The following is a 24,795-nucleotide window of genomic DNA, read 5'->3' on the forward strand; positions in this document are numbered from 1 at the left end:
GCATGCATCTGGAGTTCGTTTGCAGTGGCTAGAGGCCCTGGCATGCCCATTCTCTCCCTCCCCCCCCCTCTCTCCCCTCTCTGTCTCTCTCAAATAAATAATAAAATTAAGAGAAAACTTTAAAAATAAAGAAAGGCAGTGTCCAGGGGCCAAGGTTAAGACAAGGTCGAGGGTCAAGATAACCTAGCCAGGGTTGAGAATGTGTCTCACCTGGGCTCTGATCTGAGCTGTGTCATCAGAGAACCTGCAGCTCTAACCTGAGAAGAAAGGACCGCGCTTTACCCTAGACCCAGGCTTTGCGCCCTTGCATTCTTAGGGACTTCCGGCTGTGGAGTGGTGCTTAAAACTTTTTATTTATTCATTTATTTAAGAGTGAGAGAGATTGAGAAAATGGGTGAGCCAGGGTCTCTAACCACTGCAAACAAACTCCAGACACATGCAGCACTTGTGCATCTGCCTTACCTGGGCCCTGGGGAATTGAACCTGGGTCCTTAAGCTTAGCAGGCAAGCACCTTAACTGCTAAGCCATCTCTGCAGCCTGTAATGGTGGCCCTTAGGGTGCACCGTTGGGTTGGGTTTACAGCCAAAGGGTATAGTTGAGCTTAGCATGTGTGAGGCCCTGAGACCAATCCTCAGGGAACACAAAACGAAGCAATACTGATTCCTGGGCCCCTGTCTCCAAGACTGGCTTCACTGGTCTGGGGTGGGATCCAATGTGGCAGGATTTCAGAATTCTTCAGGGATTGGGATGTCAAAACAAGCCCAGAGAACCTTTGGTTCAAGAGCTATGGGCAGCCATAATCTCCACGTCTATGAAGGGACTCCCACGGGAAGGTTGCTTAAGCAGAGGCCTTTGCTGGGCTCCTGATCTCAAAGACCAGGGAGTTGTCACACCACTCCCAGAGTGACAGGCAAAGCCAGGCCGCCCTTGCCTGGGGCCTGCACGTGTCATGGCTCTCCCTAAGACCTGGGGCTTGCTTGTCTGCAGCCACCTTCCACTCACGTCTGGAACTATGCTTGGTGAGATCTGCTTATGCTGCCAGCCATGGGATTCCCACGAGAAGGAGAAACCTTTGGCAAGCCAGGCATGGGGCAGGAGTGAGATGGTGGAGCGGTTCAGTGTGGGGGTATTGGTGGAGTCTGTGCACGGCGGCTGGTGATGGAGGGGAGACCCAGCCCCTGAAGCTTGCAGGAGTGCCATGAAGGTCTTCCAAATTGCAAACTGAAAGCCCTGTGTGGCCTTGCACTTCTGAGCTCATCCTCTGCCATCTTGCCTCAGCCATATGAAAACAGCCACAGTCAAAACTCCTTGGTCTTCCATTTTTAACATCCTTATCTTTATTTTATTATTTTATTTTATTTTATTTTATTTTATTTTACTTTATTTTACAGTAGCATAAGTGATGTTTGGAAAGTTCAATGTGTCTTTTTGTTTTCTGTCATAAGGTATCACTAACTATTAAACTTCCAGCATGTTCTTGCTTCACCCAAGAAGCAGGCATGCTTGTCCCTGACTAACTCTTGGCTCCTTGTGCTACAGGCCTTTGCTGGGATCCTGGTGGCTGATGGGCTGACGTGGGAAGGAAGGGGGAACAGGGAAGAAATCAGGTCTGTCTCGAGTCTTGATGTCTGTTCGTTTTTCCTCCCACCAGTCAAGAAGAAGGAGGTGCTGGTCAGAGCGGGCGAGTACATGAGCCAGCTGCTAGAGCAGGCCTTCCTTCACTTCTTCGTCACGGCACGCATCAGTGAGTCTGGGGACATCCTGGCCAGGCAGAAGTCCACAGTGCTGACCATCCCCAAGGTCATCATCAAGGTCAGTCTTGGTGTTTCATCTTACACAAGAGAGAAAGGCAAGGTGGCGAGTTAGACACCTGGCTGTGTGTGTGTGTGTGTGTGTGTGTGTGTGTGTGTGTGTGTGTGTGTTTTCCCTGCTCCAAAAACATAATGGAGCCAGGATCCTCCTGTTCTTTGAAAGAAGCAAGCCACCCTATATATAGTCACGTACATGTATCACTCCTCTTCTCTCCCTATTTAAATATATAGATGTGACTGCAGATATAAATATAACCTGTGGGTACAAACACACTTGTGGAGGAAGATAAAGATGTGGAATAGATGCAGAGACTCAGAACATTTTGTGTCTCCAGAGTAAAGTGGGTCAGGCACGAGAAGTGCCTGCATCACCCTGTCTGCATTTCAGACGTTAATGCCGCTCGCTGGGGCATGACGGTATGCAGTTGGATGTACAAACTGAAGTGTACAGCTGGATGTCAGTAGCTGTACAGACACAATCAGAAGAAGCAGCCAGATGAAAATATACTGGCTTCCCAACCCTCCAGAAGGTTCCTTCCTGCTCTTCCTGTCCATCATCAAGAAGCACACTTTTCTGATTTCTTTCATTGTTTTGTCCACTCGGACCACAGCTTCAGTGGTGCCTTTCCAGGTCCCACTGAGTTTCTGCTCCAGCGTCTCAAGTGATCCTATAAGGGAAAGCTCAGAGGCCTGGGAATGAAAGGCAAAAATGGATGCCGGTATCTCTTGCTTCCCAGAGGCACAGCACAGTTTTTGGTGGCATCTCTAGTGAGCCCCATCCCTGAGACGCCTTCCTTCTAACCAGGAGCCTCGGCATGCAGTACAACCATGGGGAGCGACATCTGCTATCCTTGTGCAGGCTTTAGAGACCTTCCCTAGTGTCTGAAGTGACTGACTGACTGGCCTAGATCCTTCTTAGCTGCCTTCCCCTAAAATGATCAAATCAAAGTGGCTCTAAAGATTAGAGCAATGGGCAGGAGAGAGTGGACCTGGTTTCTTATGAAGCTTCTGAGTCACTAGTAAAGCTAATGGCTATAGCATGGCATCATAGTGACCACTGTCCTTGGGGCTCTCACTGGGTTCTAGATGCTACCCTCAAAGCATGTCACACACACACACACACACACACACACACACACACGCTCACACATCACTGCAGTCTCCAGGCAGGGAGTACTAACATTTCCACTTTACACATAAGAAAACTGAAAACAGAAGCTATATAACTTGTACAAGAGTCAGGGCTCAAGGTTTGCTCACCCCACTGCTTCAACATGGTCTGGCCCTGTCTGGATGTCACATAAAACACCCCAAAACGAGGCTACTCAAAACCTGAGGACATATTATACCTGTTGAGGAGCGTCGTGGCAGACCCTCCCCTCTAGAAGGCCTACGGCATCACATCTCATTGGCTCTTTGTTGGTCGCTGCCCGTGGACCCATCATGGCACTGTACAACATGCCGAGGAGCCAAAATACGACTGAGGGGGGATCTGAAACCAAGGCCAACATGGAAAGGCACCAGGGTCGCCCCTGAGGTGCTGCCATCCATGACGTGACTCGCTGGTTTGGGGCACAGGGGCCCTGACAGCAAGAGCCATGCCAAGTGTCCCCACTGCCTTGTGTCAGGCCGTGCAAGCCTTCCCCAACTGCACAGCGAAGGCGTTTGCCGCTGCCTGGGTTAAGCTCAGCCCTGAACCTTCCCACCACAGGCAGGGCCTGAGCGCTCACCTCATTATGAAATGAAGACTTGCCCCTGCCCAGGTCTCAGGAGAACCTTTCCAAGCTGTGAAGTGTTCGAGCCACAACACAAAATAGAATTTAATTGTACCACTGATAATAAGTCTCAGTGTGGAGGAAACAGAGCTCTTTGATCTTCTTGGGCATTATTAATTTGAAGGGTTATTTGTTAGTCATCTTCTAGGCTTATGTAAAGAGCAGTTGAACTCCCCAGGGCAGAATCAGAAACATCTTATCCCACAAATCTGCAAATGCACATGTGGAAGGTGGACTTGAAAAGAAGCTGGTTTGGCTTGGCAGGGCTCATTGGGCTTGAGTTGGTATGGTTTTCATGAAAAAAGTGGGGGTGCTTTCTGGAATGAGCTCATCTTGAGTCAAGGCCACTGACGGTGGGAGAGAGAAGGGAATCCTGGTGTCTGTCCCGTGCTGACTCTATTCAGGACAGGGTGACATGAGGCCACACAGCCTTAACTTTGGGCTTCCTTAATCCCAAAGAGAATCTAAATCCAAACATGGGGCAGAGGTTTTCCTGGGGACAGTACTACACACCCTAAAAGCACTCAGGTGTCACCTGGCCATAAGGGTCCCTGGTTCTGGAAGACACTGCATAGTGGACTGGGGACCTGGGACACTTCATCTGCTGGCCACATGAACTACAGAGCCATCCTCTTCATCCTGTGACTGGGCGGGGCGGGGCTGGGGAGCCTGAAAACAGCAAGGAAATAGGCATTGTGGAGGGAAGGAGAAAAGACAGTTTTAAAAAAACGCAAAAACATTATGTTGAGATAGTGCATGTGACAGCTCAGAGATGAAGAGGGTTCCAAGTGCTATAAAACTACCATATCCACCCTTAATGGCTGGGAGGGGGTGGGGGCAGGATGCCTCAGTACATATGTCCATGGATGCTAGGAAAATGCTAGAATCCTTTCTCCATCTCCTCGAACCCGGAATGGGCTCGTAGCAGTTTAAACCTTCCATAGTTGTGGTAGATGAGTGTCTCCAGATGTGGGTGAACTATTGTGCAGGGGTAGGGGTGGGGGTCACCTGACCCTCCGTCCTCGGCCTATGGGCAGCAGGAGGAACAAGGCATTGGCAGCTGTGACTCATAAAGTACGGTATTGCTGAACGCTTCCTTGTGCGTCTTACGTAAAACTCCCTACCACCCCACAAGGGGACACGACCATAACTTTCCCTTCACAGAGACCCAGAGAGGGTAGTTTGTGCTCAAAGCGTGGTGATCAAAGGACCTGGAAGCAAACACGTGAGATCAAAGCTGTTTTCTCAATGTGATGCCTTTGCATCCCTGGACAGTCCCTGAACCTCTCATGGGCTCTGTTTCCTATCTGGATGGTAAAGGCAATGGGGAATTTCACCCAGAAGCTTACTTTCTTTTACTTTTTTTTTATTGACAGTCTGCATACATGAGTATAATGTGAGGCAGCTGTGATCACACATGAACACGATGTAATTTGATCACAGTCCTCTCCTATTACCTTCTTGTGGTCCCCCAGCCCATCACCCTCCACCGAACCCCTTCTTCTCTCCCACTACTCCCTCTTCTATGTTGATATCTGGCTTTCTGCCCTTGTTACATCGTCACCCATGTTACAAGGTTTGTGAGCTCGACATCATGCGGGTCCTGCGGAGGTTATGACGGCGACTGTGAGGCCATGACGCAATGACTGTCTCAGGCCCAGAAGGAGGTAGCCCAAAGTATGCCCCATGCTGTGGCTCTCACATTTTTTCTTCAGCCTCCTCTTCTTCAATATTCCCTGGGCCTCGGATGACATGATGGGGATGTCGGAGTCAGCACAGAGCACTTGACTCACTCACTCCCAGCACTCCGGTGAGTTCTGAGTGCCCCCAGTAGTTACTGTCCATAGGCTTCTTGTACTGACTGAGCCACAAATTCTGATGCCCAGGTTACAATAAATACATATACCAATATGTCAGTTGCTCTTACTGGAATCTCTCTGTCCATACCCCAGTGGAAGCCGCTAGCCCAGTTCTCTCCGAGGGCACGGGTAACCACTCGGCTGTGTTCCTCTCGGCCTGAGACTCCGGCAGGGGAGGTGTCACTTCAACCCCAGTGTGGGCGTATTTCAGGGGAGGGTGAGCCCAGGAACCTGAATGGAGCATCAAGACTTAGGACGAGGAGGCTAAGTGAGCCTCCGTGGATGGGTGCTCAACCCCTAGAGAAGGGGTGGAGGGTCCATTGCAGGAACTGCAATAAAGCTTGGGCAAGGGCACAGTGAGGTACACGGTAGGAGTGGGGGCAGCCAGAAACGGCTTTTTCTGGAGTAGAGGCTGGAAGCCAGGACTGAGCAGTGGAGCCCCGAGGAGAGCAGCTTTGGACCATTTTGAAGTAAGGCTTAGATCTGTAGACGGCAGCTTTGTAGCGGACGGTGTGAGTGAGGCTGCCACAGCGAGCGCAGAACCCGACAGCGCAGAGCGCTGGCGCCCTCCCGGGAGCTCTCCCGTCCTTCTCTCGCCTTCCAGGGCCCTCCAGCTCCTCCTTGGGAATGGAGTTGCCTGGAAACTAGCATCCACATATTCTCACCTGTCTCCCTTTGAAGGGAGAATCTAGGCCAACCGGGGATGGTGTTGGACACACCCATCTGAGTCCAAGGCAACGTCAGCCAGTGGTCGAATTTCTTCCATAGCGACTGGTCCCTGCTTGGAGTCCATTCACCTCTCTGGGTCGGGGTTAGATTTGTTCCCTTTAACTATTCCCCACACCCGATATGCGTGAGTCACAGTGTGTAATCCTCATATGTAAAATGGCAGGGAACGACGTTCATTAAACTTTAATGAGCACACGTCTCTTTTCCGGTGCTATCAAAATATTTTGATGAGGAAAGTATATTTTATTAGAAGCAGGCATAGAACTTTTCTCTGCCTCCCCATGTGTTGATTGTGGAAAGCTGCTTTAAGTCGGGAAAAGGCTTTCCAGCATTTGTCCTGTGAATGAGCAGCTGCTTTTCGGAGAACATGGGCCGCAGAGGGACTCAGGCCACATAGAGGTTCACAGTGGGGATCTGGCCCACACTGTGTCACCAGCCACTCGGTAAGCTTCTCCTCTTCGCAGTTAGCAGTGACAGTTTGGTGGTCTTCCTGTCCTTGTGAAAATCAGCCACAGTGTCCCCCAGGAGGGGCAGCGGCCACTCTGTATAGGAAAGTAGAAAAGGTCAGTAGTTGCAGCATGGGCCAGGACAGACCTCCAGGGTCAAAACTCCCACCTGTGAGCTAAGGACCCCTTCCCAGGTAAAATGGGGCCAATAATAATGGGTCACCGGGAAAGTGTGATCATTGACCCATAAAGAAGTGTTAGGCACTTCCCCAGGGCAGGCTCCCACCAGGCCAGTCCCCGTACTAGGTGGACTGTCCACCCTGGCTGGGAGACAGACAGTGGGGAAACCAAGTGCAGTCACTTGTCACACACCATGTCCTGCGTCTGGTAGGAGTCACCCCGTGGGGGAGGGCTCCCGTCCTGGCCCAGGTTCCTCTGGCTGAGCCCGTGCTCACACCTCTTCTAGCTCTAGAAGTGGTTCACTTTGTCCCCACACGGCCTCCACGCTGTGCTTCAACTGGAGTCTCATGAGATGCGCACAGTCCTCGCTGCGTTTACCCTGCAGTCCTCAGGTTCCTGGCTCTGCGTGTCTCGACTGTGAGGGAGGGTTGCTGAAGGGGGTGCTAGGGTCCCCCTCTTCCAACAGCCTGAACAATACGCTGCCTCTCAGTGGGCAAACTGAGCTTGGAATAACCACTTGGGACGCAGTCAGCCCCTGAGCCTCTTGACAGTGACCAGGGAACTTGTGAGGCTCCATTTTGCTCTACAGGAGTGTAACTAACCCAAGCTTGTCATCAGGGCAGAGCCCAAAAGAAAGGCTGAGTGTTCTAATCACCCCTGAGCCCTGACCATTTTCCTCTCTCTGACAAATACCTGAGATAAGTCAGCTAAAAGGAGGAGAAGGTCATTTTGGTTCATAGTCTCAGAGGCTCTGTCTATTGCCACTTGTCCCTGTTGCCTTGAACCTGAGACCAAGCCGTCCATGCTAACAGGGGTGTGTAGTTAGGAAGATGCTTCTCTCACCATGGCCTGAAAGCAAAGAGAGGAAGAAGCCAGGGACCCCATATGCTCTCCCATGGAGGGCACACCTCCCTTGCCCTAACTCCCTTCCTCTATCACTCATCTCTTACAGTTCCAACCATCCCCCAATCCTTTAACATAAGGACCTCTGGGAGACACTTAGGATCCAAACCACAAGACCAACCGTATCTCCAACCAAGCTCATTCTTTCTGCAGCTTCCCTGTGCAGTGACTCTGCCCCGACGCCAGGATTCGGCCTGCTATTCAAGCAGGGGCCAAACGCAGGGAACTCGGCAAGAGAGGGGGGGGGGAGGGAGACAACCAAGGAAGAAGGGAGGAGGCAGCTGTCTCCACTCTGTGGTTCTCAGGTACTTCTCTCCCCCCAAGAAACAGAAGCCATGTTACTCCCAAAGAAACATTACGAGTAAGGAGGGGTCGTGGTCACCAGGCCATGCTCTTCCAGCTCAGATTTCAGATTCAGCAAAGGCTAGATGTTTCACATACTCTGTCCTCTAGCTATTTGTAGAATCATCCCACTATCTCCAAAAGATACTGACTTTCAAAGAGATTTCAGGTCTGGCTCAACATCACAGGGTCAGTACCTGATACTCAAATCCTGAGTCCCTCCTGTGCTCACCTGGAAAAATCTCTCTTGAGTGTCCTCTCTCCCTCTCCCTCTCTCTCTCTCTCTCTCTCTCTTTCTCTCTCTCTCTCTCTGACACACACACACACACACACACACACACACACACACACACACACACACCCCATAACTGTAGCCCTCACATGGTTCTAATCTATGTGTGGAGAAGAAAATAAAAGATGTCTGTCTATAAGGTCCTGCTGTGAGAGATCTGAGCAGGGTAAACCTGCTCAGCCCAGAAGACCCCAGGTGAGGGACCTCAGCCCGCGGCTGTCTGCCCCCGGCGCTAACTGCAGCCACCCATGGCTGCCAGTCAGGGGACACCACCACCACAGAGTGAGACAGTGGCGAGCCCCGGCAGCAAAGCCTGCAGCCGGATGCTGAGCACACACAGCTCTGCGGTCGCCCTCCCCGTTGCGCAGCAACACAGCAACACGCTCGCAAGCAGGAAGGCTGGACATCGCTGGCAACTGCAGCACCCAAGATGCAATTTGCTCCATTAGCCACCTGTTTGCTGTGCTTTAAATCTTTTTTTAAAGGCATACACACAAAGAAATGCTTCTAGAATAGCCAATCATATCTACCTGTCAGGGAATTCCACTGTGTGGGGGCCACTAGATATCTTTTTTTAAAATGATATCTGACTTTACCCTAAATATAAAATCCTTTTATCATCCAGTAATATACTTCAAGGCCCCAAAGACACCTTGTCACATTTCATTCTGGTGTTGGAATGTAATTCTTTCCCATAAAGTCAAAAAGAAAGAAGTAGGTGGTGGATGTGTTTTCAGTTATAGGTCAGGGTCAGCTTATAATCTTTGTCAACGATGGCTTAGTGATAACACAAAAAGCTTACACTGCAAATGATTCCAAGTGGATTTCAGAAAATAAAGAAGCTATTCCCACAAAAGTTGCTATTTTTAATCTGTCATCTGTCAGAGATCACAGTGTAGGTAGGTGTCTAAAAGCGAATGTTTTAGAGTTAGAAAGACCTAGATTTATTTCCGGGTTGGTTCTGCCAACTTATTGGCTCTATTTATCTTCTAAGTTTCACTTTCCTGCCAAGAGAATGGAGATAATCATAACGATGTCTACCTCCGAGACCATAGGCCTACAGGGTTTCAATAAGCTACTGTGCATAAAACGAAGGGCAGCAAGCTCTCGCTGTACTTTGTTGGTATTGTTATTAGTATGAAGGAGAGTCAAGATAGAGACAGCTAGTGATCTGGTGTGTCTCATCCTCTCTAGTTACTGTGTGAACTCAAGCAAGTTACATAACTCCTCTGGGGCTCAGTTTCCTCATCTTTAAAATGAAGACTCATAGTCTACCTCATAGGCTTGTAAAAATTAAATGAGCTACTAGAACTTAATACAACGAAAGAAATCGTCTATAAAGCCCATTGTCCAGTGCAGTGCCTGTTAGCCACATGGAACGTTACAGCCCTATAAATGTGGAGAGTGCCACCAAAAAAACTGAATTTTTTATTTCATTTTATCTCAATTCATTTGGATAGCCACATGAGGCTAGTGGCTACCATTTTGACCAGCACAGACCTTTACACAGCCTGACCCCAGTGAAAGTCTTAGAATCATTCGGTGAACGGCAAGCCACGTGGCCGGCCGGGAGCGGCAGGAGCTCTGGTGAGCACTTTCAGAACAAGCAACTGCTTTACCAGCAGTGACCGTGGGTGAGTAGGAGGGAAGAAATTCCATTTCCAGTCATACATGGCAGACATGATTGGAAGCACTCGAAATAAGGACTGTTGGCTGAATCTAATAAGTTGGGTGAATCAAATTGCCTGCCTAATTCATTTTTCATTCTTTCTCAAACTTTTCCCTTCTTTCAGAGTCAGTGTGCACGTGTGTGCGTGTGTGACTTTTCTGTTTGTTAAGGAATTCAAGTAGTTGTTCATGATCATGAAAAGGACCAGACCTCAGTGTGCCAATATTGATGAGTGGAAACGACCTTAGAGAGACATTGTATTACAGGTTGATTTTTTAAAACAGATATTTTATCTTATTTTTTCTATTTTTATTATGTATTTATGTGCACATGATGTTAGGAACGACATGTGCACCATGGTGCACATATGGACGTTGGGGGACAACCTGGAGGTGTGTTTTCCTCTCTTTCCACCTTCTTGAGACAGAGTCTGTCTTGCCCCTGCTGTTTCCAAGCTTCTGGATTCTCCTGGCTCTGCCTCCCATTGGCATAGGCACATAGGGTTATAGATGTGTGCACCATTTTGCTGAACCATCTCTTTGGCTCCTAAAACACTTATTTTAAGTAGAATAATGAAACAACAGCATTACTAGATTGTTGCAAAGTATACCATGTCTCTAAGTACAACCTGCACTTTATTCCTTTCTTGTAACTCCCTTTATTGGAAGCTTTATGGCAACAAGAGAAACAGAAATACAATGATGTAGATATGAAGCTATTTTCACAGCAGTAAAGAATATGGAACTGGACTCGACAGATGGCTTGGCAGTTAAGGCACTTGTTTGCAAAGTGTAAGGATCCAGGCTTGATTCTCCAGGTCCCACGTAAGCCAGGTGCACAAGGTGGTGCATGCATCTGGAGTTCATTTGCCGTGCCTAGAGGCCCTAGTGTGATCTCTCTCTCTCTCTCTCTCTCCCTCTCTCTCCCTCTCTCTCTCTCTCTCTCTCTCTTGTAAGTAAATAAAAATAAATATTTTTTAAAAGAATAGGGGACTGCTTAGCACCCAGGAAGAACTCAAGGCAAATAGACCCTTTCCCTGAAGTGATCATTGTTTTCTACCTCATGGACACCGTGGCACCTCCTGAATGGGCCCGCAGTGCCAACGCTGTGTGTAAGCTTCACTTTCCTCTAAGGAGTGGGAGGGGAGGGGAGACCTCCACTTGAATTTCCCAAGCAGGACTGTTAAACCTTGAACAGACTTTCATATTTGGGTTGGTTCCAATTTTTAAGATTCAGTGTTTCCTCAAAGTTGAACCTTTTGTGCAGGAGACAAAATATCAGAAAATGGGCACTGAGCCTTTGTTAATGGATAAAGGAAGATGCCATGACCAAACAGGGTGTCACTTTTATCAGTCACTTCTCCCAGCCTTCAGTCATGTGGATATATACCAAACCAACCGTCCAGTGTTGAGATCATAGCTGGAAGCAAGCTGGTTAGACAAGACGCATGGAATTAGCTGAGCTGTCGTCACCTAATGACCACATTCAGATCTGAAGTCCGTCCATTAGCACCACATACGTAGGCCAGCTTGAGCACCTCTAGTCTGAGATCCCAGAGAACAATTTTATTTTTGAGCTTTGACATACCACTCAGAAAGTTCCAGAGTTTGAAATATTTCAGATTTTGAATTTTTGGCTTTGGGATGTGCTGCTGGTGAAGTGTATGCCACATTGTGCATCTGGCTTTATGTGGGTACTGGGGGACTGAACCCAGGTAGTTAGACTTTGTAGGCAAGTGCCTTAGCCGCTGAGCCATCTCGCCAGCTCTGCTTCTTAATGTATAGTTGTAAATGAACTCCAGATGCATGTGTTATTTTGTGCATCTGACTTCACATGGGAACTGGGGTGAACGCAGGCCATCAGGCTTGGTAAACAAGTGCCTTTAACCACTGAGCCATTGCTGCAGCCTTCAAGGGTATTTACCAGTCTCTGGAGATACTTGTGACTGTTGTCACTGGTGTGTGGGTGCTGCTGGCTAATGGCATCTAGTGGGTAGGCAGCAGGAATATGCTTATCATCCTACTTGGCATGGGACAGTATGCACAACCAAGATGTACCCATTTCAAAATGCCACTGGCACCTAGGTTGAGAAACTTTCATGTAGATGTGACTATAGTTTTGCCACAGTCTCAGACCAGGCTCAACCATCCACACTGTGCGACCTCAAAGGCCATAAAGGTAACTTCTGGCTCATGTGTCAGTGTGCACATTGGCCTCCTCCTCCCAAACTGAAACTTAATCACTCTCAATCTTGCCATCATGTCTCCCAGTGCAACCTGACCCTCGCCAACTTGCAATGCTCCCTTCCTCCCTGTGGTCTGCAGATCTCAGGACAACGTGACGTGGCTTGGGGGTTGTTTGCTTATTGCTGAGTTGTCTCTTTCAACTCCTCTGGTTTGTGAATCCAAGCTCTTCCCTTAGAAATACTTGAACTTGAGTCCATCCTAATCAGGGGCTTCAGATTTTAATGCAAGATATTCTTTCGTAAGTATAAGGTGCCAGCACCAATGATACTGCCCCAGAAAATAATTGTCTCTTCTTCCTCTAATTTTTTTTGTTTGTTTTTTGAAGTAGAAGGGTCTTGCTCCAACCCAGGTTGGCTGGCCTCAAACTCACAGTGATCCTCCTACCTCAGCCTCAGAGCTGGGATTGAACGTATGCACAGCCCCTCTTGGCTTCTGTTTCTTCTAAGAGATGGTCAAGATGTGAGTATCTTCTAGCTGTGAGCCTTAAAGCAGACAGAAATGCAGCCCTTGTCTATGGCTATCCCAGCCTGAGCACATGAAACCTCATAAGAAAGGCAGCCCTCCTGGCAAAATGTGTGTGCGCCAGGATTGTCACTGGGGCGGCTCGGGACCTGTGTGGTTGTAAAGTCCATGCTGCAGGTGTGCCTGCTATTGTCACTCCCATTCCAGCAGTCTGCCCCGTCCCTGGTGCCCCTGACCTCACCTCACCACCCACAACCCTCAAGAAATGGAGCCATGGATATAATAAGTATGGGAAACTGGATGAAGGTTCCATTTTCTGATGTATTTTTTTTTAATCCTAAAGACTTAAATTTAGTCGCAAACCACGACTTGAAAAGCAAAACCTTAAGATTTCATCCTTGACTGTTTAGTCAGTGTACAGTTGTCCTCTTCTCTGGGCAACATCCCTCCTCTTTATCTCCATTCATGAGAGCTCACAGCTGTGTGTGTCCCCCTAAAGGAACATGGTGCAATAATGGCTTCTTCTTATACAGAAAATTCATGCAGCCAGCAAATGCCATTTTTAAAAACAGTTCTCCTACCAGCAATTTTTAAAAAAATTAATTATTTACTTATTTGCAAGCGATATATATATATATATATATATATATATATATACACACACACACACACACATAGAGAGAGAGAGAGAGAATGACCTTTAGCTACTGCAAATGAACTTCAGATGCATGTGCCACTTTGTGTATATGCATTTATGTGGGTACTGAGGAATGGAACCCCAGTCATTAGACTTTTCAGGCAAGCACCTTAACCACTGAGTCATTTCTCCAGCCCTAGCAGCAATTATCTATCAGGCATGGGCTAGATATTGGGAGTTGAAAGTAGCACTGATACGCCAAAGCAAAGAAGCCTGCGCTCTACCGTGTTTCAGTCTTTTGAGACCCCACAGGCTGCTTTGGGCACATGACTTCATTCCACCCTTGTCTTACTACAGAAGAACCATCATTATCATTATCATCATTGTTTTGTTCACACATGATTCAGGTCTTACACAGACCCACCCATTTGTCACACTTAGCAGCCAACAAATCCCATTGCCCCTTGGCCATTTTTCAGGTCATTGATTTTGTTTGGGAAAGCCTTCTAAGTGTGCAACAACCAATAAACACAGCATAGGGCTAATGAGATCTGTGCAGCGTTCTGTATGTGTGGTCCCCGTACAAATCTAAGTCCTATTTTACAGACAAGGAAACCAAGTCTCTCGGATCTCAGAAGCATAAGCAGGCAATAAATACACAGAAAATGTTCAACATTTTTAGCCATGAATGAAATACAAAACGACATTGAGATCCCATCTCACCTCAGTCAGAACAGCTGAGGTTACACAAAAACACACAAGAAATGATGACGGGGATTGTCAGGAGGAACACTTTTACACTGTTGACGGGAACGTAAACTGCAGCCACTGTGGAAACCAGTGTTCCTCAAAAATATTAGAGCTACCACATCACCCATGGGGCTCCACTACCAGGCCTGTATCTGAAGGCATCTACACTAGAGAGACTTGCACATCCATGTTTCTTACGGCACTGTTCACAATAGCAATGTTGTGGAACCACCAGCCTAGATGCCCATCAATACATGTATACATAAAGAAAAGTGTGGTACATATTGAGTTTTATTCTTCCCTAAGAAAAAATGAAATTATGCCAACTGCGGGGACATAGATAGAACTGGAGGTCATCATATTAAGAAAAATAAATCAGACTCAGAACAGCAAGCAAAAGCACTGAACATCCTCAACCATACGAGGAGGCTAGTTGTTTTTATTTTTAAGCTTATTTACACATAGTGTGAGAGATTAAGAAAGAGGGAGGGAGGGAGGAAGAGAGAGGAGAGAGAATACGAGAGCCAGGGCCTGCAGCTACTGCAAACAAACTCCAGACACATGCGCCACCTTGTGCATCTGGCTTATGTGGGCTGTGGGTAATCGAATCTGGGTCCTTTGGCTTTGCAGGCAAGAGCCTTAATCACTAAGCCATCTCTCCAGCCCAGGAGTCTGTCTTTATGTTGTTTTGTTTTGTTGTGTGTTTTGTGGTTTTTTTGTTTTTTTTTTTTTTGAGGTAGGGTCTTACTCTAGCTCAGGCTCACCTGAAATTCATGAGCCCAGCTATTAACCTCAGCTCTCATTCGAACAGTTTTATAATTATGAAAGCCCTGCAATTATAATTAGTTATTTCCCATCTTTCCCTCAATAGGAACCCCCATCAAAGTGCTAGACCCCCTCTTCCCTTTCTCACATGGGTATGTTGCCAAAGGGTGACTGTACTGAGAGAGGTCAGCAAAAGTGAGTGACGTGCGGGCTGGCTGAGGAGATGGGCGCAGCAAGGTGGCTGATGAACTGTGTTGTCTTTTGACTCATGTCGCAGGTTCGAGGCACTGCCATGGTTGGTTCTGATATAGTCGTGACCGTTGAGTTCACCAACCCGTTAAAGGAACCACTGCAAAACGTTTGGATTCACCTGGATGGTCCTGGAGTGACCAGACCCAAGAGGAAAATGTTCCAGTAAGTGCTGGGAGCAGAGGGGCTCTGTGGGAAGCACCTTCCTTCTCTCTTCCTCCTCCCCCACCCCCCCACACCCCTAATCCTGTGTGAAAATATCCGACAAGCTGCTACCTCCTCATAGGTATCTGCAAAGTATGAGTTAAGATAAAAATAGGGATGGTTTGAGCAGCATTCTATCACTTAACGATTCACACCACTGAGGTAAGGCAGGTGCAGATACCCGGGGCCTTAAGTGATTGACCTGTTTGCCCCTCTGTTACATTATTTATGAACGTGGTCTTAACTGTAACTCAAGGTGGCTAGCTCTACAATTCCCATTCTATCGCTTGCCACACCGCGTCCTCAGATATGGGTCCAGTGAGGACTCATTGAGGGATGCTCCTATATCCACCCCTTCTTTCCAACTCCTCCTCTAGGAAGTTCCCAATCCCTGCTTAGCACTGCCGTCCTCAGTTGCTGTTCTTTTAGTTGGGCCTAAAGAGCTCAAGACTTGTTTCCTTCCTGGGGGCCAAAGCCCGCCCCAAGTTGTGTGGGAACACGAGTGGACCTCGGCCCTCTCCTGTACCGGTATTGTAGATTGCGCCCTCCTCCCAGCCTGTCCTGTGGCTTCTGATGACATAGAGGCATTCAACACAGCAGCCAGGCATCTGGAATTGTGGAAATATGCCTATTTTCTGTCTCTCTGTCTCACTGATGTTTCTAATCAAACAATATAAGGCCCACATCTCTCCGTCTGGCAGCCTGAAAATGTTTGCGAACCTCTGTCTCGTCTTCCTTGAGTCTTCTATAGGGGACCAGGTAGCCACGTGACTTGCCTCTGAAGTGGTTTTCCCGCCCTCCCGGCTCCCTCCGCACACGCTCCAGTTTGTCAGAGCTCCTCTTAAAGTGTGACATCCAGAATGGAGCCCAATCTTTGAGGTTTATTACTTTCATTTCTACCACAAATAAGTCCCTGTCAGCATCAATCAATCTAGCGCATTTCCTGGGGGTGACCTTCTAAGGCATAGCAGAGGAAGGGAAGGGCTTTGAAAAGCACCTTATGACCCAATAGGCTAGGAATTTTCCCAGTGCCCTTTATGGAAGTTATCCTGCTCCAAAAGCTGTAGGACACGTGCAAGGCCCCTCACCTTTTGTGCACGCCTCCGCCGCTTACACGCAGGCTCCCGGCTTTCCGTCCAGCCGCAGGGCTCAGCTTCTGCGCTCCCACATTCAAGCGAGGCCGTCTTGCAGATGTGATACACAACAGAGAAAACAATTTGAGTGGTTTTTAAAAAAAATGCAAGCATTACACATAACAATCTCCCTGTGCTAATAAGAAGTTTCAGGGGGAGAAAGAATTAAATTAAAAATCAAGCCCAGCCGAGGAAGAGGTCAACAGCAAGAGCCCCGCTTTCGTCAGGAATGAGAGTCTCCCGCGCCCGTCCTCACACCTCCCTCTCAAATCACATGCAGGAACCACTCAGGCAAAGTGAAACACGTTTTTCTCTTCCAAACAGCCCCCTGCTGTATCCAATTTTAATTTCTCAAGTAGTAACCCTGCAAGCTTGTCTAACAGTTCCAGAAACTCCCAAGACATTTACACCATGACTAAATCCCACCTTGAAGGAGACCAGCACATCTGCATTATGTGGATAAGAGACCCCAAAGGCCCATGTGTAAAAGGCTAAACCCCAAAGTGCTAGCTTAGGAAAATGCTATTGGCCTTTAAGAGACGGAGCCTAGCAGGAAGTTCTCTCCTTCCTGGCTTAATGCAATTTACGTCACCCTCACTTGAGGGCCACACATTCCAGGACTTGACCCTTCAGAGCTGTGAGCCAAAACGATCCTTTTTATTTCATAAGTGGCCTGTGTCCATCAGCTTGTTATAATGATGAAAAGCTGACTAATATGGCAGGAAAAAGGGACACTGTACCTTTAACATCCCAGGACTCAAAGTGCATGAAATCTCAGGATGCTTTGCCTTTTGTGAATGTCTGATGTTGCATGATCAAAGTCGTGTGAATCAGGGAAGGGATGGGTGAAGCCAGTCTCTGCATGCACACAGGAAGGTATCCTGGCTACACACTTAGTACCAACAACATACAAGTCTGCCGTGGATGAGTCCATAGATGGAATCTAGGCTCTCTTTTTCACTAAGGGAGCGTGTTACGGTAGGCGTGCCACTGACTGGGTGGCTTAAACAACAAACTGTGTCACTCACAGTTCTAGATTCTGGGAACCCAAGATCAAGGAACCAGTTGATTGTGCTCTGCTGGGGGTTCTGTCCTTGGCTGACACACAGCTGTCTCCTTACATTGCCCTCTCGTGGTGGAATGAGAAGAGGAAGGAGGGACAGGCATTCGGTTTCTCCTCTCCTAAGGTCCCTACTCTCAGGCCTCACCTAGTCAGTTACCCCCCAGAAGCTCTGTCTCTCAGTGCCATCCCTTAGGGGTGCAGATACAAAGGATGAATTTTGGAAGACATGAATATTCATCAGAATCCTCAATCTCTAATGAGAACTCAGAACCAGGGTATAATCACTCTCAGATAAGGGAATCATTATTTCTCAGAGACAGTCATAAATTCAGGTTAAAAAAGGTCTGAAAGAAAATGTTTTTCTCCTCACTTGGTTTGGGTCTTTCTCCATTTCCTCCTGCCTTTGGCATACACCTTTGCAACCAAGACCTGAACCATGTAGCACCCACCTTCATAAAAAGCTACTATTAAATAAACTGCAGCCAGGTTGTTTTCTGATTATCCACAAGGTCAGGTGAGTAGAAACATTAACCTGCGCTTAGTGTTGCAGAAATCTAGCCTTGAAGTGCAGATCCACAGAACAACTGGCGCCCTGCATGGTGCATTCCATAGAATCCAAATGCAGTATTCTCAACAGTAGGGCATCGCCCCTTCCCATCCACCCACCGGACCTCTTACCACATGATGTCTAACAGCTAAGAGGGCCCCAGGCTGTGACAGAGAGCTGGAAACAGGAGGTGGCCAACAAGGAGCAGGAGCCAGGAATAACAAGGCAGTGTGATCTCAGTCCTGCCAAAGACATGGCTTACTGTCCTGCTCCCCGCCCACTGCCTAGGGCCTGCATCAAATGCTCAGAGGTCCCGCTTCCTCAAAGTCTTAGCTTTTACCTTTCACTCTTGATAATTCAAGACTCTTCAATCAATCATCTTCTAGATATGTTTTTGTCATTTAAAGTGATCAGGTTCTATGAGTTTTTTCAAGAAAAAAAAAAAATCCCCGACTTCAGGACCTGAGTTTAGGCTCTTAAGTGTGCAAAGTGGGACAGAATTGAAGAGCTGGACGGAGGACAAACCACAACCCATGGGGTGCAGCAGTTTGCTATCAAAGTAATCCCATCGGCCTGTGTGCCTTCAAGATAACGAACAGAGGCATATCCCAGTGACTCGGCACATTCCTGGGAATCATTCATCACAATGTCCATCCCCAGGAAATACGGTTGTCCCAATAGTACTCCAGTCGTACTTATTCCCCTCCGCCTGCTGTGTATTTCCCTGCTGGTAAGATGACGGACAGCGTGAGCCGTACTCTCCGCGGCGCGTGTAATGACGACGACGGCTTTGTGCGCAAGAGCAAAGGAGGAAGCAAAGCTCCTCTCTGAGTTTCTGGTTGGGGGACCTGCCCGCCCCACCCCGTTCTCTGATACATCCTCAAGCAGGCTTTTTGCATTTTGCACAGTGGAAGCCGGAATGAATGGATCCGGATAAGAAAATAGCAGAGCATTTTAAAATAAATACCTTAAAGTCATCTTCATATCGAATAGATCACTGTAAATTAAAAGACTGACTCTCAGGACACAGGCAGGATGAACTCTTAAATGACGTGGCAGACTTTAGGCCGAGTGAACAACAACCCCCAAGGCGGAGATGATCATGGTAATGACAAATATCATGTTCCTAACATCTCTTGTCACTCACCATGTCTTGCTCCGCCCTCTTTTTTAAAAATTTTATTTACTTATTAGAAACAGAGGGAGGGAGAGAGAGAGGGAGTGAGAATGGGTGCGCCAGGGCCTCTAGCCACTATAAGAGAACTCCAGACTCATCAGCCACCATGTGCATCTGGCTTACATGGGACCTGGAATATCGAACCTGGGTCTTGAGGCTTTGCAGGCAAGCACCCTAACTACTAAGCCATCTCTCCAGCCCATCCCCTCTTTTTTTTTTATTTTTTTGTTTATTTTTTATTTATTTGAGAGTGACAAAAAGAGGAAGAGGGAGAGAGAGAATGGGCACGCCAGGGCCTCCAGCCATTGCAGACGAACTCCAGATGCACATGCCGCCTTGTGCATCTGGCTAACATGTGTCCTGGGGAATTGAGCCTCGAACCAGGGTCCTTAGGCTTCACAGGCATGCGCTTAACTGCTAAGCCATCTCTCCAGCCACCTCTTCTTTTTAATATTAAACCACAGCTTTTCTAAGTAAAGAAAACAATTATGAAGCTAATGTGTCTCAAACTTTGAATCATAAAATCAATCTGAAAATATGTATGTAAGCTATATGTATGCTTCATTTGGTTTCTATGTGACTGATTGAAATAACAGAGAGATGCATTTAGAAGGAACCAACATAAAGAAAATAATTAGCAGACAGGCATAATGGTGCACGCCTTTCATCTCAGCACTTGAGAGGCAGAGGTAGGAGGATCACAGAGAGTTCAAGGCCACCCTGAGACTACATAGTGAATTCTAGGTCAGCCGGGGCTACAGTGAGACAAAAATTTTAAAAAAAGAAAAAAGAAAAGGAAGAAAGAAGAAAATAATTAGCAAAGAAAATTTAGAGATTTGAGATGGTCAGGGGAAAGACAATGCCTGCAGCACAGAGACACCCCAGGCTTTCCCTGGAGGCCATAGATGGAGGAGAAGAGAATGTTTTCCTATCCAGCACGCACACTTCTAGATTTGCATGCCTTAGAGACCTGTCCCATTGCAATGACAATGTAGTGCCTGACAGAAGCAACTTAAAGGTGGAGGTTTTATTTTGGCCATAGATGGAGGCCATAGATGGAGGAGAAGAGAATGTTTTCCTATCCAGCACGCACACTTCTAGATTTGCATGCCTTAGAGACCTGTCCCATTGCAATGACAATGTAGTGCCTGACAGAAGCAACTTAAAGGTGGAGGTTTTATTTTGGCCCACAGTTGGAGGATGCAGTTTGTTGTGCAGGGAAGGCGTGGATTGGTGGCTCAATTCATGGCCTTGGGAGTTTGTGGCTAAAGCTTCTCATCCCACTGTCATCGTGTGACAAATACAGGATCCGGTACAACCAAGGTGTCAGCAGCTGGTACTTTCTGAGTGTGCATTCCATGCCATATCCTGTCTTAGGCTCTTTGCTAAGATTATTCCATTCAGTAGTTCCATGGTCTAACAGCAGTTCCATGGTCTAACTACTGCATGAGTCCCGTTTCAAAGATAAGAAAACTGCCTAAGGTCACACATCTACCAAGTGAGAGCGCCAAGTGTTGAGCCCACCCAAAGACCCTGTAACCCTTTACAGAATATTTCATGCACACACCAAGCATTGCATATCGCTGAGATAATGGTGTGTGATTTTTAAATGATTACATTAATTCCAACTTTCTTTTCTTTCTACTTTTCTTTCCATTTTGAAACTTTGATATTTATTTGCAAGAGAAAGAGGGAAGATGAGCTCACCAGGGCCTCTGCTGCTGCAAACTCCAGACACATGCACAACTTTGTACAATTTTGCAGCTCCATTTGACAGTCGGCTATGACCACAAGATAAATCCCACATGTAATACCGTTCGTTGTGAAACCGAGCCATGAGCAAAACCAGTTTAACTTGGTATGCTTATAGACCCAACTCTCCATTGTTCACAACATTGAGGCACACACACGCATTAAGTGTTTACAGAGGCTTCAGGTCTCCAATTCCACTGGAATGCAGATGTCATATGTCCCCGTCTAAGTGTCCACTGTTGTGAAGGAGTCATTTTAGAGCAAGCTCTGCGCAGCATAGACCCCGTATCAGACCTTGCTGGGCTGCCTCCAACTGGAAGCAGCCAGTTTTTTGGGTTTTAGTTTGTTTGTTTTATTTATTTTTTCTGAAGGGCAAGTTGTGTAATGATCTTTTGTTTTGCTTCCCAGTGTTCAGATTTTCATGAAAATCACAATAACCTAAACTCTCTTAGCAGGAATTCATGGTGTAGAAAAAATATACAATGCAGTGTGCCTCCAATTCTAGCTCCTCCATTCTCTGGTCCAGGCTTGGAAACAAGGGTTTCTCTTGGCTTCTTATACATTCATCTCTAAAACGGGATATTCAGGGACTGGTGATGGTTAGAGGTGCTCTTTTGGAAAGCCTAATGACCTGGGTTACCAAGACTCCATGAAAATAGTCACATAGTCAGGTCCCCTTTTCTCTCATATTTCCAAGACACTTGTGATGGTCTTGAGTCATCTTTCTCTCTCTCTGAAAAAGACTACCCTGGTTTCCACGCTGGGCAACCCAATATTTGCCATCCCCAAGGGTCAGAGAGCCAACGCCATAAATCTTGCATGTGCAGCTCTTGTCAGAAGCTCTTCTTGCTGAACCAAAGGGCATCTGCCTCTAGTGAGGAATGGAAGCCGAGACAGAAGCGTGGTGGATATAAAAGACATCTTCTGGGGAATGTCGCAGGAAACACACAGAGCAGGGCATGGAGCTCTAGAAACGTGGGTCACACTCACGGCTGCCCATTCTCTAACAGTCCCTTCTTGGAAAAGTGACCACACTGGTCTTAGCACCACCCACACAGAGGAATTTGTCTGTGCCCTCCTCCCGGGCACAGGTAATAGGGAGTGTGAGAAGTGCCACACGTATCCCAGCCCGACTGACGGCCGTCACCCCCAGAGTAGGCTTGTCCTGGAAACTTGGGAGAAGCTCGGAGAATAGCCTGTGGAGGAAAAGGAGAACCCCAGGAGCATGAAATGCCCCCCAACTGCCAGGATAGCTCGAGGCACTAGCAACAAGCAAGCAGCACAAGGGAGCCCAGTGGAGCTCAGCCTAGACTGTTGAACTCCAGAGAGCGAAGAGTCTGGACATCAGGGACAGCGGGTGTCTCATGTCCACATCTTGGGCCTTGGAACAAGGTTCATCCCAAGGGGCCTAGAAGGACTTGTGAGAGCATCCGGGTCTCAGCAAAGGCTGCTACGGGCCCAGGTAGGACTCTAATCCCAGGAGAGAAGTAAGAGGGGTAAAAGTGAGACAAGGCAGAAGGGAAACCCCACAGACAAGGCTACTCGGGGGGTGCTTGGGGCCAAAGTAGAGCTCATGTCTGTGGGGGACTCATTCCAGCTTCTGGTATTTTCTGGGTGGTCAGAGGATGTCGGCAGGTGGAATGGACTTCTGGGACTATTAGTGACCAGCTCTGTACACCCTTATGTAGGGACAGCGTTAGGGTCATGACTTGCTGAGCCAGCCAGCCAGACTGAGAGACCAACCAGGTGGCCACCATAAGCTGAGAGAGGGACAAGTGTCTCAGGCAAGGGGTCCCATGGCTATTGGTCCAGGTGGGAAGCACCAACCTCTCCTCTCCTTTCCTTTCTCTCAGTGAAATCCAGCCCAACGCTACTGTGGAGTGGGAAGAAGTGTGCCGGCCCTGGGTCCCTGGCCCTCGGAAGTTGATAGCCAGCATGAGCAGTGACACCCTGAGACATGTGTACGGCGAGCTGGACCTACAGATTCAAAGACGACCCTCCGCGTAAATGCCCAGGAGGCCGGGACGGCTCTGCGCTCTCCGCTTCTTGCAGTGCCGGCGAGAGAAATGCAAACGCAGAAGTAGCCAGCTCTTGCTTTGCCTGGCGAACGAGGCTCAGGCAGGCCCCGCTCCGCCCCGCCCCGCTCCGGGAATGCTCTGCATTCCTAAGACAGGCTTCCTCAAGCCCAGGCTAGAGGACGAGGAAGTTAGTTTTAAATCGCTCCATTTTCCAAAGGATTCTCAGCATTAACTTTAATTATTAAGCTCTCATGGCTCATAAGAGTAGAAGTCATAATTTATCATTGCAAATTGTCCAGCTCCATGCACGAGAGGGCTTCCCTGAGCAGCGGCGTGTGCTCAGTAGCTGGCCTCATTTAAGACTTCTGCTTCCCCACTCAGCCTTTTTGGGATCACATACTCCCCAGAAGGGAGGGAAACGAGTGGATCCTTAGAATGTTGTGTCAATTTCTTGGAATCAGGTCCTAGCCTCCATGTTAGAATTTTTTTTTTGTCCCTGGGAAATTAAGCACAACATCATTTTTCTTCCTGGCAAAGCCAGAGAAAGGTCTTTTGTCTTGCACCTGCAGCCAAGCAACTGGCTGCCAACAGACAGATTACCCTGTGAGAAGATGTGGCCCCATATTAACAAATTGCATTTGTGGGAAACGTAATCACCTAAGAGGAGCTAAGAGAGCAGGTGCAGTCCTCGGGTCTATTAAATAATGAAGTTTTATGATGTAGTTTACAGGTGTCACACAGTGGCCTGATGGGCAGGAGAAAATAGCCCTTACTTTTTAACCCTTTGTGAGAAGCAGAACTAGAAAATGGGGAGGCTGGTTTGGGACCAGAGGAACGAAGAGTTTCTCTCCTTAATAGGTGAGAGCACTTCACCCGTCCCTGTGGGATCATCTTCTTTGCACAGTGACACAGGCCTGGGTTGATTTTGTTCCTTTCAGATAAATAGAACTCGCTAGGGCAATGGAAAGATGCATGTGGAAGGACAGGCGAGCCCTGATTCCTGCTTTCCTTTTTAGTCCCCATGCTGAGACCTCACCTCAACACTTGGGCACCTAAAGGTAACATGGACTCGGCCTTGCAAACGGCAGTGCCAGTTCTCACCCAAGGACAGGGGCTGCCACGTCGTTTGCACATGGCTCCAACACACAAGGCCACAGGGTCTTACTTACAAGGGAGACTGAGAGTCAGAATTTCCCATTGAATTGCCTGGGGTGTGGTTTTACAAAGATTATGATTCTTAGGAGGAAGAAAAAGACCTATAGAATGGAAAGAAAGTTGGGATGGGGGGGGGGTGAGGTGTCAGAACAAAATGCTCTGGTCTGTGTAGCTATGTTCTTTGAGAGAGTCCCTAACTCCTCTACAGGTATATGACACAAAACTGCATGAAGTCATCACTTAGCATTTGCCAAGCCTTTCAGTGTACACTTACAAAATGGAATGCATTTTGCTAGACTGCTAAACTAGCTTAAATTAGTGTATTTTTATTAGTGAAATTGCAATGGATGCTTGAAATAAAGTTACTCTGATTACATTTGCATCTGCACAGAAACGAATACTGCTAATTGTCAACACTGCCCGTGACGAACCACAACGGCCAGAAGCACCTGTCAGTGGACAGTGCGCCCTGCACTGGACCATGTGCGTGTGTCCCTTCACTAAAATGGGTCTGATAGGTGTTGATGTCACCATTAGCTTTCCTTGCCTGCACTCTGCATTTTGTTAACCACGTTCACTGAAGGAGGAAATTTGCATATTTAGTTTAAAAATCAACCTCCAGAAATTGAT

The 24,795-nt window shown here is 47.7% G+C and overlaps 1 protein-coding gene across 1 annotated transcript in view; it reads left to right on the forward strand.

Moving 5' to 3' along the window:
- The window catches only part of F13a1 (coagulation factor XIII A chain), a 171,592-nt gene extending 147,051 nt beyond the window's left edge, over positions 1-24,541 (forward strand). The window contains exons 13-15 of the mRNA XM_004666130.2: positions 1,653-1,813; positions 15,145-15,281; positions 22,846-24,541. Of these exons, the coding sequence (XP_004666187.2) occupies positions 1,653-1,813; positions 15,145-15,281; positions 22,846-22,999 (452 nt within the window). The 3' untranslated portion in view covers positions 23,000-24,541. The remainder of the gene's footprint in view (positions 1-1,652; positions 1,814-15,144; positions 15,282-22,845) is intronic.
- The last annotated feature ends 254 nt before the right edge of the window (positions 24,542-24,795 follow it).

Source organism: Jaculus jaculus, chromosome 17 (genome assembly GCF_020740685.1).
Source record: "Jaculus jaculus isolate mJacJac1 chromosome 17, mJacJac1.mat.Y.cur, whole genome shotgun sequence".
In the NCBI taxonomy this organism is placed as follows: Eukaryota; Metazoa; Chordata; class Mammalia; order Rodentia; family Dipodidae; genus Jaculus; species Jaculus jaculus.